This window comes from Symphalangus syndactylus, chromosome 24, assembly GCF_028878055.3.
Source record: "Symphalangus syndactylus isolate Jambi chromosome 24, NHGRI_mSymSyn1-v2.1_pri, whole genome shotgun sequence".
NCBI lineage: Eukaryota > Metazoa > Chordata > Mammalia > Primates > Hylobatidae > Symphalangus > Symphalangus syndactylus.
Window position 1 is genome coordinate 28,092,002 of NC_072446.2, and position 18,848 is coordinate 28,110,849.

Below are 18,848 nucleotides of genomic sequence, written 5' to 3' on the forward strand. Positions count from 1 at the left end.
TTTATGATTTTGATATGGATTTATTAAGCACAATTTAGGACTGAAATAGTCTCCTCTGGCCCCCACCCCTCCATGTCCCCGATGGCGGCAGCATGAACAAGGCCTCCGTTGCAACGTTATCAAAAATATTTCCTGGTGCTGACTAGTGGAGGGAAGGCACAGGGGAAGGCGGGAGCGGCCCTAGGGATCAGGTAGACAGCGAATGGGTGCTCTGAAGGCTGGAGAGTTTAATGGTTAACCTCTAGCTAGAAAGGGGCGCATGAAGAGTTCACTTGTACTCGTCATGTAACGGGAGCTCTCACAGTTACTGTGATCTCATTCCGTTGAATCCTGACATCTGCCCTGGAGGGAGATATCATTCCCACTTTACAGATGAGGCTTGGAGTGGCGGAGTGACCTGCCCAAGGTTACACTGATCAGCAAAACGTGTGCTTCCCAGACCAGAACTTTTGTCCCCTCCCTTAAGGAAGAGGTGAAAGGATCACCCTGCTCTACCCTCATCCCCAAGGAGGATGTCCCCATATGTAGGCATCCCATGGTCCAGCCATCGCCGAATGCTGTGGTGTGCTGGTGAATGTTAACAACGGGCTCTCCAGGAGCAAAAGCCCTGATTTGTAGCGTTTGCTAGTCTTTGTGGTGTAAACACTCCAGCAATAACCAATTTCAAGCTATCAGTGTGGCACTGGCAAACATGGAGTTGGGAAGAGAAGCTAACAGTCACTTCTCACAAGCCAGCTCCAGCACAACCCTGAGTGAATGGAATGCTCTGGTCTGTGGTGACCGAGACACAAGGCCACCCTCCTATAATAGTTCAGCCTTGGAGAGAACCGCAGTGGCTACAGATCTGGCTGGAGATTCTCAAGTACATCTCTTGCTTTTATTCTCTTTACTTATTATTTACGTTTTGAGACAGGGTCTTGTTCTTTCATCCAGGCTGTAGTGCAGTGTTGCATTCATAGCTCACTGCATCCTCAAACACCTGGGCTGAAGCAATCTTCCCACCTCAGCCTTCAGAGTAGCTGGTACTATAGACACACACCACTATACCTGGCTAATTTTTAAATTTTTTGTGGAGATGGGGTCTCCTTATATTGCTCTGGCTGGTCTCGAACTCCTGAGCTCAAGTGATCCTCTCGCCTCAGCCTCCCAAAGTGCTGGGATTACAGAGGTGAGCCACTGTGCACAGCCCTGTTCTAGAAGAAAACAAAACAAAACAAAACAAAACAAAACAAAACAAAACAAAACAAAACAAAAAAACCACTTGCTTTTATGAAATGTCCCCACAGCTACTCATCTTCCATTGCTGGCAGATTGAGGCGACCCAGCAAAAGGCTCTGTCTTGAACCTTGGTGGAGAATGACAGACCCTTGGACCCTCTTGCCATTCTTCCAGATCTTTCCATTGCACTCTCCCCTCATCACTCCCCTCTTCAAGAAGGGGGATCAGCTTTCACTCTCTCCATATACTTAGAATCAAGAGACCAGGGTTAGATGTCCACCTCTGCCTCCCAAGAGAAGTCACTTCCCCCAAGCCTCGGTCTCCTCATCTGGAAAGTGGGAGTAATCATGTCTAACTGCTTACCTCTTGATGTGAAGACTGAAAAATTATAATGGACACAGAAACATTCTGCACATCACAAAGAACTATAAAACTATTCTCATTCTTCCTTTAAAAAAAATTTTTTTAACCCCCAAGTAGAACCAGAAGATTCAGTCTTATTTCTGATACCTGAAAGAAAAGATACTTATCCAAGGACTTAGAAAACATATGCGCCATTTATTTTGTTTTATAAACTTTTGTTAAAACACACAAGAATAAGAAATGTTTTTTGTTTCTTTGCCCCATCACGCAGCAGTGATGGGGGCTCAGGGGTCAGCGCAGGACCTAATGACATTCACACCCACAGAAAGATGTGGGTCGTTCTGATGGGACCCAGCCCGCTTTGATAATTGCTTGATGTAAATTTCACAATTCATCTTAATCAGGGCAGATCACAGAAAAATTTGGCAAAAGTAATTGGCTTGGTAATGACAAGAAATAGAAGAGCGTTCATTTCTGACCCTCTCCTCTCCTCTGTCCACTCTCAGGAGAGCCATGCGGATTTTTAGGAGCTCCTGAGACCTGCCTGAAGATCAGGGTGTCTTGGTGGGGAAATTGTGCCCACACTTGTCCCTCCAGCAACCCTCTGTTAGTCCATCAGATTTTGTGTTTTAGGACCACGACTCAAGTAGCCAAAAAAAAAAAAAAAAAAGAGAGAGCGAGGGAGAGATTTTCTAATATCATGTCAGTTTAGAGTCAAAAAAGTAAACTTTGTTTTGTGTTTCTCACATTACAATAAAGTTATTAAGGTGGAATGGGTTTCTCCTCCAGAAAGGGGTAGATTCCCAGCAGAGAACTGACCCCCTGCTCCAATAGGTTGTTCCCATGAAGGGCCACTGTTGCCCACGGCACTGCATGGGACATTCTTATCTCAACCTTTCTCCCAAGACAGAGGTCTGAGCAACGCTGGAGGGAGGAGGTGGAGGAACACAGCGGGAATGACCACAATGCCCAGAAATGGTTCCAGCCTCCCTGCCTTACCGCAGACCAGGCTGAGCAGTCTGGCAGGGATTTCAGGGGCACTTGAGTGAGGTGGTGGGGGAAGGTTTGGGAGCTCTGAGCAGGGCGCAGTCTCCGCTGGGAATGGGGGCTTGGCTGGGACTGCCATAGGGATGTGGTGATTCCTGCCTGACACATTGCCCCAATACTTCTCCATGCCTCTTTCTCATAAAAAACAATCACTAATGGCGGGATTTCTGGGCACTGGGGCACTGCCTCCAACCACTCAGTGGGGTCAGTGTTGAGCGGGGGTCAGGAGTTGGTCCAACAGTTTCCCTCCTACCTAATCACACCTCCAGCCCCATAACACATCCCTTTTGTTCACACTGGTCAGTGGCATTTTCCAGAATGTCCTCAAAGCCACCAAGATTCCATATGGATGACATGCTGGTCTCTCCATCCTGGGGTCTAATATTTCCAGAATGCACCTGGAGTGACGGTCTCCGGAGCAGGCCTCAAACCCAGGCCGGCTTAGCCCTCCCCTGCACCACACTGCTCACACTGTCCCACCCCCACGCCAACAGGCCAGATGAGCCTGACTCCCAGGAAACAGACCCCTGCCACCCCTCCCCTAGACTTGGGGAGTGAAGAGAGAAAAGCTGTCAAGAGTCATGCATTCTCCTTAATATTTATCAGCAAACAGGATGCTCCACCCTAAGTGAATTTTAGTGCAGCCTCAGGCCAATCTTGGTCCTGGGAGTGGGCAGGGTTCCCAGAAGAACGAGCCTGGTTTCTGAGGCTGGAGAAGGGAGCCAGAAGCCCCTCAACTTGATCACGGTGAGAACACAGGGAGCCTTTGGAGAAGCTGTTCAGCCACTGTAGTTAAGAGCTCCTGTTCTGATCCAGGGAGACCTGGGTTCAAGTCCCGACTCAGCCATTTCCTAGTTGTGTGAGTTTCAGAAAAAAAAAATCACTTCACCTCTTAGAACGCAATTTCATCATCTGTAACAATCTCTAGGTTAGGAGGGGGTGGGGCGGGTGAGGGCGGGAGGGAGGAGGAGAATAAAAAACAAAAACAATCTCTAGGTTAATAGGGAGGAAGAGAGGATTAAATCAGATGATGCATGTCAGATGCCTTAAGACAGTGCCTGGGAGTAAGGAAGAGCTTGAGACAGGCCCTGGGAGATCATTCCTCCTGGATGTCACTCTGATGTGAGGGTTTACTCATCTTGTCCTCTCCAGCCCCAAGCCTCATTACTCTCACCCGCATTATATCATCCACCCTACCTGACCTCCCAGCTCCCAGCCTCCCATCCTCTGCAGAACTGCTGTGTTCATTTTCTGGAAGCCCAGCTCCCTGCATACTCCTTGAAGCTGATCAGGACCTCAGCCTGGTATTCCAGACCCTATGCTCTCCAGCAGGCCCTCTCTCTCTTCATCATCCCTCTCCCACACCATTCTTCCTCAATTCTTGCCAGATTCTTCCTACCACGAGGCCTTGGCTCAGGCTGTTCTTTGGAATGTCCCATCTCACCTGCTCTACCAGCCAGAATTCTACCCTTTCTCAAAGGCCTGGTGGATGGTCTGCCTCTTTCTGATGCTTTTCCTCTCCACTCCAAGTTCCTGTTGCAGTTGCCAACCTGGGCTTGTTTTCTCAGGTTGAAGGCCTGCAGAGATCCTCACCCCGAATACCCACCCAAGTCCCTGAAGAAGGAGGATGCAGTGGGGTTGGAGGAGAAAGGCGTCTTCCCTCACCACAGCCTTCTAGACCCTGCCTGGTGCCTGTCCCCAGTCAGTGCTTACAACATGTTCCAAGAATGACTGGGGGAATCGTTTCCAAGGCCTCCTTGGCCTCTGGAGAGGTGGTGTTGGAGAAGACGGGGTGGCTGAGCAAGGCGACAGCAGAGGGAGGCAGTAGAGGTGGGGGCAGCAGCAGAAGGAGGAGTGAGGTGCCCCAAGTGCCACAATTGGACCCAGCCTCATAGGGTTCTGTCTGGACACCATGACCAGGGCTAGGAGAGGAGAAGCACCAGGCTAGGGAAGAAGGGAGCTGGGTTTAAGTAAGGCCTCAAGTCATCTCCAGACGGCTGTCCTTTGGGGTGAAGTCGGGGGTTGGACATGGATGAAGGTGCAGGCAGTGGCTTCAGCATGAGAAAAGTTGTCCAAGGCAGTAGAGGTCTCCCCAAGTCAAAGTCTCGTTATCCAGAGCAGGGCGTCAAGGGTGGCAGTGGGATGTGGCCCTTAGGCCATGTTCTCGGGCCCTTCATCCTTCCCATTCCTGCTCCGGGACTGGTCCTGGCATCACGTCTTCCTTTGCCGTGACCACGTGATCACCAGGCGCTCTCGTAGGGGGCTGGGGGGAGCCAGTGGAGCCCCCAAGCCCCAGCGGCTTGCTAGATAACTTCCTGCTTGGTGATGGTCGGCTGGGGGATGGCAGAGAGGGGCTTGACGATTGTGGCGACGGCTCCTGGCAGGAGCTTATAGGGCTCAGACCCTGAGCCACCTGGTGGTGAGGGCTGTGGGGTCTCAGGGGTGGCTGGAAGGACAAACAGACAGATAGGGGCTGCTCAAAATTTCAGCCTTTGTGGGAGCAAATGAAGAGCCCTGGGAAAGTTCTCCCCTCCCACCCCGCCCCGCCTTGACTTAATTTCTTCCTCTATAAAATGAGAGAATTAATTAAACCAGATAATCCCTAAGGTCTTTTATGGCTCAACCTTCGGTGAGTCCCAGATCATAAAGCATAAGTTTTATGAGGTCTGGAAGGTCCTACCACCCATCTCCTCCATCATTTATTTGATATGCAGACTTGGACTTCTTCTCCCAAACCAAGGCCCAGGCCTGGCTGTCCTCAACGACAATGGGATGGGTGACAGGGATATTCTTTCCTGGGAGAGGGAGCATCAGTTGATGAAACCCTGGGCCAACTGGCTCAAAAAATACCATTTCTTGGATATTTAGGAGATGAGTAATAGAAACTAATTGGCCTCACTCTCATGGCAGGTTTGGAGAGCAAATTTGACCAAACTGGCCAACTTTGTTCAATGGAAAACTTTCCCCGAGAACAATGTCAGTAAAATATCATCTCATCTCAGTGGATCACTTCATCCCATTGATAATCTTATTCTTTGAAGAGCTTTGCCCAATGACAAGTTTATACTTTGGAGGTTTCAGAGGATGGTCTAGCCCAGCAGACATCCTGACCCAATGGATAGTCTCATCTAATTGTCTAATGGATAGCCTTACCCAATTGAGCAGCCTTACTTCAATGACCAATTTTACCTAATGGACAATGTCAACTAATGGAATTCTCACCCAAGAACGTCTTCACTCAATGGGTTACCTCATCCAGTGGATTGCCTCATCCCAACAATGGCTTCATTCAGTAAAGGCTGTCAGTCACCTTACTGAATAAACAGCCTCAACAAATGGACAATCTTGCCCTTTATTCCCTACCCTGGAACCCAGAAAACTGTTGCATCCTGGTTCTACCTTCTAGACTCCACCTTCTCCTGCCTCCTCTCTTAAGCCCCATCCTCACCCTTTGCAGGGTAAAGCCCCAGAGTTTGCCCACCTGCCTGCCCCCTGGGTCGGGGCCACTCACACATCTGTCCGTTGCTGAGGTGAGTGGGCATTGTGTTGGCAACGATGACGTTGGTTCCCATGTGTTCCTGCATCAGGTGAGGGTGCAGGGGGTGGTGGGCATGGGGTGCATCGCTGGAGGACCCTGCAGGTAGAGAAGGTCGATCAGGATGGAGAGTCTGGGATGCAGACCTCAGGCCTTGGGATGCCATCTTCCTCAGGCGTGGCCAATCAACCTGCCCATCCAATATTGGCAGTGCCTGTTGGGTACCTATTCCTGGGTTAGTAAACTAGGGTGTACCATTCCCATCTGTAGACTTCATGAGGGTGTTAAGAGGACCCCAAAAAACCAAGAGAACAAAAGTGAGTTGAAAGGCACAAGGTGCATATAAGGAAGCTCTGAGATCACATAAATGTTCTAATGAGTAGTGTATTGGTCACATAGTAACATAATGGATGTAATCAATGGCTCTCAAAGCTCCTTGGAGTGCAAGTCCTTTAACCATTTGGTCCCGCCTCAACTTTCAGCCTCATCCCCCACATCTCTGCTGCAGCCAACTGACCTACTTATAGCATCTATGTGTCCCCTGTGTTTTCCTATCTCTATGCTTCTGCTCACGTTGTTGCTTCCGTCAGAGATGTTTTTTCCAACCCAAACCTGCTCCATGTCCATAAGCCCAAATCCCAGCTCATGTATTTCCTCTCTTTAGAAGCCTCTCCTGATTCTCTTTCCTTGGATTTCTTATAGTAATTTGTCTGTAACACAACTTTTAGGAACAACCACTTCTTCTGTCTATGAGCATTACAATTTCAGATGTATTTTTCTTCTTTCTTTGAGGGCCTAGCAGATTGTCTGGAACACAGTAACCACTTCAAACATGCATCAGGGAGTAAAAATACCACATGGGGTATGGTTTAATAATAGCCTATGGTGAGTAATATGACAATGGTGGAATTTCAATGCTTGCAAGAGATCTCTACAGTACATCTATTTCAGTGATAAATAACAATTGTTGATAATTAACAATTATCATGTGCCAAGTACTATTGTATAGCACTTTTCATGTTTCACATAATTTAATCCTCATAGCAATCCTATAGGATGGATACTATTATTAGCCCACTCTACAGATGAGACAACTGAGCCCAGAGAGCTCTTACTTAATTATCTGGCAACAGACCACAGGCTCCTGATCCTGATCTCAATGACACCTGATTCATAATAACCCCATGTTCACAGGGTCAAAGTGAGAATGAAATGAGCTATCACATAACAGTGATTCCCAACTGGGGATGATTTTGGCCCATCAGGACACACTTGACAATATCCGAAGACATTTTTGGTTGTCACCACTGGAGAAGTGCTACTGGCACCTTATGGGTACAGGACAGAGATGCAGCTGAACAATGCACAGGACAGCCCCGCACAACAAAGAATCGTCCAATTCCAAGTATCAATAGTACCAATGTCGAGAAACCTCGTCCTCGCCTTGTCATCTCCAGTCACGGAAACACCTCGAAAATCTCGAATTCAACATCCCCACTTTGACTTCACCTCATGTCCTTCCAGCTCCCGTAATCTAATACCATCACTGAAAAAATTCTTCAGCCCTACTGAGACTGTCAATTCACTGACACTCTCTTTTCACTATCACCCCACCCTTTTGTTGCTGTTGTTGAGACAGAGCCTTGTTCTGTCGCCCACGCTGGAGTGCAATGTCGTGATCTCAGCTCACTTCAACCTCCGTCTCCCAGGTTCAAGCGATTGTCCTGCCTCAGCCTCCCGAGTAGCTGGGGTTACAGGCGCATGCCACCATGTCTGGCTAATTTTTTTTGTATTTTCAGTAGAGATGGTGTTTTGCTGTGTTGCCAGGTTGGTCTTGAACTCCTAGCCTCAAGTGATCCACCTGCCTCGGCCTCCCAAAGTGCTAGGATTACAGGTGTGAACCACCGTGCCTGGCCTCTATCTTTATTTCTCTTTGAGTGCAGCCCAGACTCCATGACCTATCATTCTAATCACTCTCTTACAGTCATCCTAAATCCTTCATAATCCCCTTCAGAGTCAAACCATTTCAAAGGGTTATCTACCCTATCTCCACCTTCCCACTCACTGTCTTTGGAGCACTCTCCAATCTGGTTTCCACTCTCCCAGCTCTCTGACACTGCTTTCAACACAATTGCCAAGAGCCTCCAGCTGTCAATCCAATGGACTCCTTCCTCTCTCTTCCCCTCTCCTTTCCTCCCCCCTTCTTTCTGTCTCTCTGTAGAGTTTAACACCATTAAACACTGTCCTTCAAACACACTCTTCTCTTGGATTCTGGAATTGCCCTGGTTTTGTCCTACCCCTCTGGCCAATCTTCTTCCCTTCCCTCCATGGCTCCATCTTCCCCTGATTCCACAGAGCTGCCTTTAATCTCGTGCTTGAGCAACAGACTCATACATTCAACTGCCTCCTTGATAACCTGGATTTGCAATAGTCATCTCATGCTTAATGAAAGTCCACAATGAGGCTGGGCACGGTGGCTCACACCTGTAATCCCAGCACTTTGAGAGGCCAAGTCGGAAGGATTGCTTAAGGCCAGGAGTTCAAGACCAGCCTGGGCAACATAGTGAAACCCTGTCTCTATAAAAAACAAAAATGAAAAATTAGCTGGGTGTGGTGGCACGCACCTGTAGTCCCAGCTGCTCGAAAGGCTAGGGTAGGAGGATCTCTTGAGCTTGGAATGTTGAGGCTGCAGCGAGCTATGATTGTATCACTGCACTCTAGCCTGGGTGACAGAGATAGAACTGGTCTCAAAAAAAAAAAAAAAAGGAAAAAAGAAAAGAGAGTCCACAATGGATCTCTGAGGTCACCCCTCGCTACCACCCCCAGACCCAGTGTCTTGTTGTTTATTCTGTCCTCCTCATCTCAGTAAATTACTCCATCATCATTTCTGCTACTCAAAGCAAAAATGTAGACTTTGTCCTTGACTCTTCCTCTTTCTCTCACTCCCTACATCTGATCAATCAGCAAATCCTGTGGGTGTGGGCTCTTCCTCCAAATAGATGATCAGGTTTGTCTTCACTGCTCCATTGCCATGGTCCAAGCCTCCATCATCCATCACGTGATTGGAGACAGTGACATTCTCAGGAATCTCTGCAATTCACTCTCTACCCAACAGTCAGAGTGGTTGGTTTGAAGCATTAGTCTGGGCTGGGCGTGGTGGCTCACACCTGTCATTCCAGCACTTTGGGAGACCGATGTGGGTGATCACTTGAGATCAGGAGTTTGAGACCATCTTGGCCAATAGGGTGAAACGTGTCTCTACTAAAAATATTAAAAAATGAGCCGGGTGTGGTGGCGGGCGCCTGTAATCCCAGCTACTCAGGAGGCTGTGGCAGGAGAATTGCTTGAACTCAGGAGGTGGAGGTTGCAGTGAGCCGAGATTGTGCCACTGCACTTCAGCCTGGATGATAGAGGGAGACTTTGTCTCAAATAATAAAAATAATTAGTCTGGTTTTCACTCTCCTTACAATAGTTGCAATGAGAATAAAATCCAAATTTCTGACAAAGCCATATGTTTATGATTTGGTTTCTGCCCAATCTCCATCTTCCCTCCTACACCTCCTCCATCTCACAACCTTGCCCTTCTTTCTCAAACACACAACTCTCTCCTCTCCGGGGTCCTTGAAGTAGTTCCTTCTTCTTGGAATATTCCTCTCTTGTCTTTTAAGCCTTCCATTTCCTTTCAGCCATTAGGGTCTTAGCACAAGAGTCACCACTTCAGAGAGGTCTCCTGTGGCTTCTCCTATCTAAAGAGGATTCCTTTTCAGTTAAACTCTATCATATTACCTGTTTATTTCAAAATCATAAAATGTGAGCCTTTATACACACATGCACACACATACGAGCATATACACAGATATCCACGCATCCATAAATACACACACACAGCCTCCCCGAGGGCAAAGATCTTGTTCTTTACCAAATTGCCAGCACTTAGAACAGTGACTGGCATGTGCTAGGCTCTCGGTGCCTGAACAAATAGACCATTGCCTTGTTCCCATTTTTCTGGTGAGGAAACTGAGGCACAGACGTGTTAAGCAACTTGCCCAAAGCCGCACAGTGGGGAAGCCAAGGAGCTGATGGGTGAGCTCAGGTCTGTGTGAGGCCTGTCTCCTGGAGAGTCCCCGCTCCAACCCCGCCCCTCCTGGGCCTGGCACGGACCTCCCAGCAGCATCTCCTGCAACAGGTTGTCGATCTTGGCCATGCCGAAGAGCTTGATGAACTGGATCTGCTCGATCATCTGCCAGGTGATGCTCTGCAGGGTGGGCAGCAGCAGCAGCAGCTCTCCAAAGCGGCCACGCGAGTCATACTGGCGGTCATTGATGTAGTCCTCCAAGCTCACCTGCACCTGGGAACGCAGCCGCTTGATCTTCCCTGGATCGCTCAGCCCCTTGGCATCTACAATGGAAGAGGGTGGGCAAGGGAGGGCAGCAGGGTCCAGCTGGAGCATCTGGGGAGTCAAGACCCAGATGTCCCCTGACTTGTGTCACACAAGGAGTCTTCAGCAGTGTGGGCACAAGGATTCAGGGACCTCAACAACCGGGGTACGCCAGCATGAATTATGATTTCCTAGACACAGGCAGAAAAAGATTTCTGCCACATTTCCTAAGGCACTAAACCAGAAGAGTGGGGAATAGGAGATGGAGGGCGGGACTTGAGGAATGCATCCAATAAGCACCTAGCAACCGTCTCATCTTACACATGGGGAAATCCAGACACAGTGCAAAGATAGGACTTGTCCTGGGTCGCACAGCCAGTTGTTGGCAGAGCCACGATGGGAACTTGGGGTTTTGGGCCACAGTTGAGGTCCCCTCATCCAGACCTCAGCACTTCCTGCTTCTACTGTGTTAGAATACGCTCCCCTTCCCTGGTTCCTGCTTCCTATCACCTTAGGGACCCAGGTTAGGTTTCACCTCCTCCAGGAAGTCTCCCTTCTACCCTCCTATGTCTGCATCCTGTGTCCCTCCTGTTTCCAAATCTCTGCGGCCCCTCCATCACTGCTAACCACAGAGGATGTAATTGTTGTGCCATCCAACTGTTAGTTCGGCAGGGGCAGGCATATGTCTTATTTGCCATTTTTATTTTATTTTATTTTATTTTATTTTATTTTATTTTATTTTATTTAGACTGAGTCTCCCTCTGACTCCCAGCCTGGAGTGCAGTGGCGTGATCTCGGCTCACTGCAACCTCTGCCTCCTGGGTTCAAGCGATTCTCCTGCCTCAGCCTCCTGAGTAGCTGGGATTACAGGCACACACCACCACACCCAGCTAATTTTTGTATTTTAGTAGAGACGGGGTTTCACCATGCTGGCCAGGCTTGTCTCAAACTTCTGACCTCAGGTAATCTGCCTGCCTCAGCCTCCCAAAGTGTTGGGATTACAGGTGTGAGCCACTGCACCCGGACTTTGCCGTTTTAAACCCACCACCTAGCACCATGCATAGTCAATATTTATTGAATAGGGCCAGGCCTGGTGGCTCATGCCTGTAAGCCCAGCACCGTCGGAGGCTGAGGCGGGGGAATTACTTGAGGTCAGGAGTTTGAGACCAGCCTGGCCAATATGGTGAAACCCCATCTCTACTAATAATACAAAAATTCACCTGGCATGGTGACACATGCCTGTAATCCCAGCTACTCAGGAGGTGAGGTGGGATAATCGCTTGAAACTGGGAGGCAGAGGTCACAGTGAGCCAAGATGGTGCCACTGCACTCCAGCCTGGGTGACAGACTATATATATATATATTTTTTAATATATATATTTACTTATAACTATATGTATATTTTTTGTTAGATGGCTGGATGAATGAATGAAAAAAAATCAGTGAATAAATTCTAGATCCTTAGCCTAGAAGGGAACTTAAGTGGTCATACAATATTTAATCTCAACCTTCATGGAGGTAATGCATTGATTTCCTCTGTCATGGACAAAGGAAGTGGCAGAAAGAACATTCACCCACATTTATAGTGGGCTGTTTCCACTGAATCATGTTTGTTCATTAGTTCATTCAGTCCACAAATGTTTATTGAGCACCTCCTGCAGCATGCCAGGTCTTGAACTAGGTCCCCCGCCTCTTCAAATTGCTGGAGGCTGCTGCCTCTGACTCAGCATCAGTGATCCTGCCCATTTTGCAGAACAATTCTGCCAGTCCAGCCTTGTGCCGAGCACTACAGAGGATACAGGCTGGGCCAGGCTGTGGAGGGAACTAGAACTAGAAATCTCACCCTCTGGGAAGTGTGGGATAGCAGGTGGTAGGTAAGAATGTGGGCTTGAGAGAGAGAGAAATTGGGATTGACAGGTGGTCTGAAGTTCAAATCCAAGCTCTGCCATTTTCTGGTTGTGTGACCTTGGGCAAGTTAATCATGCCTCAGTTTCCTTATCTGTAAAATGGAGATAATAATAATTCCTACTTCACAGGTACCATGTTGGTAAGTAAGACAATCCACAAAAAGTGTTTAAAAACAGCTCTTTAGGGAGCATTCAATACATAGGGCTCATCTTCCACTTCATCACTATATATATATATATATATATATATATACACATATATATAAACATATATATATATATATATTTTGAGATGAAGTATTGCTCTTGCTGCCCAGGCTGGAGTGCAATGGCATGATCTTGGCTCACTGCAACCCCCGCCTCTTGGGTTCAAGCGATTCTCCTGCCTCAGCCTCTTGAGTAGCTGGGATTATAGGCACGGACCACCACACACAGCTAATTTGTGTATTTTTAGAAGAGACGGGGTTTCACCATGTTGGCCAGGCTGGTCTTGAACTCCTGACGTCAAGTAATCTGCCTGCCTCAGTCTCCCAAAGTGCTGGGATTACAGGCGTGAGCCACCGCACCCAGCCTTTTCATTACTATTATTACTAGAGGTAATCTATCTGCAGTGTGAAGGACAGTGCCTGGCATACAGTAGGTCCCCTCTAACATGTAAGCAGGGAAGGCAAGCAAGCCTCCGGAGTTCAGGCACCTTTGACGCTGGGAAACAAAAGGAAGTTTTGTACAAAGACTGATGACAAATGCATTCTGTATAAATGCAGGTGCAAAAGTCAGTGGACAGAATGGGGAGAGGAGAGCCAAGAGCCACAGGAGAGGGTGGGAATGCTTTTTCTTCATCCTGCAATGTGAAGGGTTGGGAGATACCATCTACAGTTGATAGAACAAGAAAGGAAAGATAAAACCACATAACTTGCAACAGAGACACAAAAATAGCAATAAAAATATATTGGGAAAAATGGGGAAGAAATGATGGGAATGGTGATGGAGAAAAGCAAAGTCCTCCGCCATCCTAGGGGAACATTATGACCCAAAATGGATTCAACAAATATAAGGCTTAGTCTTTCATTTACGATTGTTGAGGAAACTGCCAGAAGAAACAATTAAAAGAATCAGACATGCTTCTCTTGGGGAGTAGACTTAGAGCTGGAAAAGTAGGATGCGGAGAAGTATTCGCATTTTAAGTATGTGTAGATTTATATATTGATTGATTGATTGATTGATTGATTTTTTAGATGAGGTCTTGCTTTGTCACCCAGACTGGAGTGCAGTGGTGCAATCACAGCTCACAGCAGCCTCGACCTCCTGGGCTCAAGAGATCCTCCCACCTTGGCCTCCCGAGTAGCTGGGAGTGCAGGTGCTCACCACTATCCTTGTCTAATTTTTTTTAGTTTCTATAGAGATGAGGTCTTGTTATGTTGGCCAGGCTAGTCTCGAATTCCTGGCCTGAAGTGATCCTCCTGCCTCTGCCTCCCAAAGTGCTGGGATTACAGGTGTGAGCCACCACATCCGGTTCTAGATATTATTTTGATAAAATTTTTTGAGGAAAAGAAGCAAATATGAAAGAAAAGAGGAAGATGGGAAGTAAGGAGAAAGAAGGATGGAGGGAAGAAGTAAAAGAAGGGAAAGCCCAGGCCTTTGGAGTCAGGATGCCCTGTTGAGTCATATCTTCCCTTTGTTTTTGTTTTTTTGAGATGGAGTCTCACTCTGACTCCAAGGCTGAAATGCAGTGGCACGATCTTGGCTCACTGCAACCTCCGCCTCTCAGGTTCAAGCGATTCTCCTGCCTCAGCCTCCCGAGTAGCTGGGCTTACAGGCATGCACCCCCATGCCTGGCTAATTTTTGTATTTTTAGTAGAGATGGGATTTCGCCATGTTAGCCAGGCTCGTCTTGAACCCCTGACCTCAGGTGATCTGCCTGCCTCAGCCTCCCAAAGTGCTGGGATTACAGGTGTGAGCCACCACACCTGGCCATATCCTCCCTTCAAATCTTGACTTGCCTCATCTGTTAAATGAAAACGGCCTCTCCTGGCTGTCGTTAACATGAGATGAGGTGGTGAACTCAGTGTACATAACCCAAAGGAGAAGTCTGGCAGAGCATTCCGGAGAGAGAGTCGGGGATGGCTTAGGAGGTGTGCACTGTACCTGGGTCAAAGAAGATGATGGCTTTGAGGTAGGCATACTCATTATCATCGATCTGCAGCTCCTGGAAGGGCAGCACCAGCTCGTCAAGGATGCGTATGGACACCCGGCTCATCTCCGCCAGCTCTGGGCAGTGCCGAGGGACAATGTAGTCATTGCCTGGAAGGGTTGGGAGGGAGGGAGGATGGGAAGTCACCTTGGGTTGACCCCTCTCCTCTAGTTTTGGCTTTTAAGTTGACAAGATAGCTGGTGCCTGTGGGAGGAGGGCCTGCAGGGATGGTCACGTAAGGAAGCTGAATCCCAGATTCAGAAGATGAGCTGCCTCAAGTCATCCGGCTGAGCTTGGAACTTGGCTTTCTAGGACCCCTTTCACATGACCCAAGCTCCATTTACCAACACGACTCACAAGATCGATGACATTCAAAGGCCACCTGGTAGGCACCAAAGCATCAAGGTTAAAGGACCAGATTCTGGAACTGCTCTGCCCTGCTTAAATGGCTCTGCCCCGATAGCCGGTTATAGTTGAATAAGTTTCTTAACCTCTCTGTGCCTCAGTTTTCTCATCTATAAGATGAGGATAAATAATCAAGCTTCCCTCATAGCATTGTTGTATTAAAATAGGTAGTGTTTGCAAAGCAGTGAGCACAGTCCCTGGCACATAGTGTGTGCTGTACAAGCGTTTAAAATAATAAATATGCCATGAAGGCACAGGTGACATGGGCTGGGGTTTTGTGCCATTCTTAACCACCTCTTGCTCCTACTCCAGAAAAAACATCAGAATGCACAGGTAGGCTGGGCGCGGTGGCTCACACCTGTAATCCAAGCACTTTGGGAGGCTGAGGCGGGCAGATCACCTGAGGTCAGGAGTTTGAGACCAGCCCGGTCAATATGGTGAAACCCTGTCTCTACTAAAAATACAAAAATTAGCTGGGTGTGGTGTTGCACGCCTGTGGTCCCAGCTACTCTGGAGGGTGAGGCAGGAGAATCGCTTGAACATGGACCACATGGAGGGCGGAGGCTGAAGTGAGCCGAGTTCGCACCATTGAACTCCAGACTGAGTGACAGAGCAAGACTCTGTCAAAAGAAAAAAAGGATGCACAGGTAATTCCAGGGATAACCCTGATTGTGCTCTGAATTCAATGCTGGGAATTTGATGCCTTGCATCCACATCTCCTTGCATCTGAGAGGGGTACCCAGTTGAGAACTGAGTCCTGGAGCCCTCCAATGCAAGCCTGAGGACAGGGCCACTCCTGACTAGTCTCCCTCGCCCTTGCATGCCACCATGTGAATCTCCTTGCCTGGGTGAGTGCCATGCTAGGCATGCCCTCCCTGGAGCCCTGGCCAGGGCAGGCAGCCACCTTACCTAGGAGCAGCACGTCCTTAAACACCATGGATCGCTTGGTGGCTCCGAGCAGCAGGTGCTCACCAGCATGGGCTCTGAGCAGGGCCACCTGAAAGAGAGAAGAAACAGTGTTTGCCATCTGTACCCTTGGGAAGGCTGCCCGTAGCCAACTCAGTGACGCAGGCAAGTCGGCTTAATGCTCTCCTCTGCCTCTACCTGCCTGAACCGTGAAATGGGCATCATAAAACTACTGCCCATAAAACTAGAAACCTGGAAGGGGAAAGAACACGCACTCAGAGCTGAGAGACCTCGCGCCAACTCTGCCCTTGAACTGCTGTGTCCTTGGGCAAGAAGCTGTTTCTTGCTGGGCCTCTTCTGTGTGCCTGATGAAACTGTAAGCAACATTCTGGGTGCTTTTTTTTTCTTTTTTGAGATTCTCAAAAAGGTCTATGATCCCAAAACATTCCAAAACTGTGGGTCCCAAATTCCCACCCGTGGACCAGCTATGGAGAATTATGAAGGGTGCTTTATAAGAATACAGATTCTATTTTTTTTTTTTTTTTTTTTTTGAGACAGAGTCTCACTCTGTCGCCCAGGCTGGAGTGCAGTGGCATGATCTCGGCTCACTGCACCTTCCGCCTCCCAGGTTCAAGTGATTCTCGTGCCTCAGCCTCCAGAGTAGCTGAGACTACAGGCATGCACCACCATGCCTGGCTAATTTTATTTTTAGTAGAGACAGGGTTTCACCATATTTGCCAGGCTGATCTTGAACTCCTGACCTCAGGTGATCAGCCCAACTCGGCCTCCCAAAGTGCTGGGATTACAGGTGTGAACCACTGCGCCCAGCCTGAAAATACAGATTCTTAGGCCCTGAGATTCTGATCCTGATTCTGTATGTTTAGGGTGGGCCTAGGGATCTGTGTTTAAAAAGTTCCACAGTTGACTCTGAAGTGCAATTCTGTTTGGGAAATCATTGGTCTGGCAGATCCCTCCAGGGATCGACATTGCAGGACTCTAGGATTCTGAGAGGGCATTACAAGAACTTGGATGTGGATGTTAGGTCTCAGGGCTGGTCCTTCTCAAAGCAAAGGTATGAGCACTGGCCCCTGGCAGAGAATCAGCTTGATGAAACCCTTCTCTGCAGGGGGTACAAGGCAAGACTTCTAAGACTGGAGTCATAGGTAGGGGCCCAGCAAGCTCACAGAAGGACACAGCCAGCCCACTGAGAGCCATCTCCTTTAGTGCTTGCCTGAGGACCAAAGGATGGCCTGAAACAAAACAGCACCAGGCTGGTAGCCTCAAGGATCTCATCTTCAAGGTTGGGTTAGAGAGTTTGGAGGTTCTATAGCAAGCCAAACTAGAAGGTTAAAATGCCTTTGCTTGTGCATTAATTTGATTGTTCATTCTTTCAGTTATCAAATCCTAAATGCCTACTAAATGCCAGACACTTTTTAAGACAACAGAGGCACAATGTTTAAAAAAGAGAGACAAGGTCTCTAATCTCATGGAACTAACATTTTATAGGAGAGAGGATGGAACAGATAGCAGAGAATAAATAAGTACACAGGACGCAGGGTGATCACAGCATAAAGGAAAGAAGGAAGGAGAAAAGGTGGGAGGAAGGGAAGAAGGGAGGGAGGGGAGTGGAAAGGATGGTGAGAGCAATGGGGCAAGAATGGCTACATTAGATGGGGGAGGTCAGAGAAGGCCTCTAAGGAGGTGAAATTGTTGTTAGAGGAAAAAAGACATTTGCCTGAAGATGTTTGGCACAAAATAAGCCTTCAACAAATATTTGAATGAAGGAAGGAAGGAAAGGGGAAACGAATGAATGAATGAATGAGCAAACATCTTGACTTCCTCTCTAGCTCTAGCTGCTCCTGGGCAGCCACTTGTCCTTGCCCCTTCTGTTCCCCATGGATAGAACCTTGTGAGGAAAACAGAAAAAGAGGAAACTGCCTGGGAGGGGAAATCCACTTTCCACTACCAGTATGGAGGGAGGCCGAGGATGCTGATTGCTGAGAGCCTCCTGCGTGCCAGGCACTGTGCAAGTCTTTCATCAGTCACTCCAGTGGCCTTCACACCACGAAGCAGAAGACCTGGATTTGAATCCCAGTTCTGTGGCTAACTTGCTCTGTGACTTCAGGCAAATTGCTGTCTCTCTCTAAGCCCCAATCTCTTTCTCCAATTGTATCCAGGTCCAAGAAGCACACCAACTGGGAATCTAGTTTCTGGGGCAATGTTACCAAAATTGGGGAGCCCTTTGGAGGACAATGCCCCCGACTTTCCCAGGGATGCCCCACCTACATTGGGCAAGCTGGGCTCCTCATACACCAGGAATGGGGAGCTGGGAACCCTTCTGATCCCAGGTTCAACCCCCTGATATGGCAGCTGTTCTGGGGGGTGGGCCGGGAGGTCGGGGTGGTGTGTTAATGATTGTCCTGTGTTATTGGCCACCCATCATTGCTCTCTGAGAATGCTCTGAGCCCCAGCCAGGGAGGTTTGGGTGGGAAATTGAGGTTAACAATTGCTCAGGTTGGGGGTATCTTGTTGCCCTGCTAAGCCCCTGGGAAGGAACAGGAGGGATTAAACATTAATGTAGAGACTCCAGCAGAGGAGACTGGGGGCAGAGCACAAGGAACAGGGGAGACGGTAGGGGCGGATTGTCCAAGATCCTTGCCCTGTCGACTCTGCTAATGGAGGGAGGAACCATGGAAGAGGGCCCCGGGTCCAGCCCCTGTATGAGGCTGGGGACCAGCCAAACCAGCGTTTTCACAGTGTCCCAATGTGCAGTATTAATAGGTGTTCCAGGAGAATCTTGGGGCCAAAGGAGTTTGAAAAGCCTTGGCCTCTGCAAAGTCAAACAACTGCCTGGACGAGACTTCTTAGAAGCTTTCACAGACTCACATGCATTGTCAG

At 48.4% G+C, this 18,848-nt stretch overlaps 1 protein-coding gene across 7 annotated transcripts in view; it reads right to left on the bottom strand.

The window, feature by feature from the left end:
* HNF4A (hepatocyte nuclear factor 4 alpha) overlaps nucleotides 1–18,848 on the bottom strand; it is a 77,125-nt gene continuing 58,277 nt past the window's right edge. For 3 of the 7 annotated variants that reach the window (XM_055266385.2, XM_055266382.2, XM_055266380.2), the window contains 5 exons: nucleotides 15,954–16,041; nucleotides 14,594–14,749; nucleotides 10,325–10,561; nucleotides 6,110–6,262; nucleotides 1,757–5,074 (listed from right to left, as the gene is read on the bottom strand). In XM_055266385.2, coding sequence (XP_055122360.1) covers nucleotides 4,932–5,074; nucleotides 6,110–6,262; nucleotides 10,325–10,561; nucleotides 14,594–14,749; nucleotides 15,954–16,041 — 777 coding nt within the window. In that variant the 3' untranslated portion in view covers nucleotides 1,757–4,931. Of the gene's footprint in view, nucleotides 5,075–6,109; nucleotides 6,263–10,324; nucleotides 10,562–14,593; nucleotides 14,750–15,953; nucleotides 16,042–18,848 lie in introns of all 7 variants that reach the window. The other 4 variants (XM_055266386.2, XM_055266384.2, XM_055266383.2 and 1 more) reach the window with 3 other exon arrangements.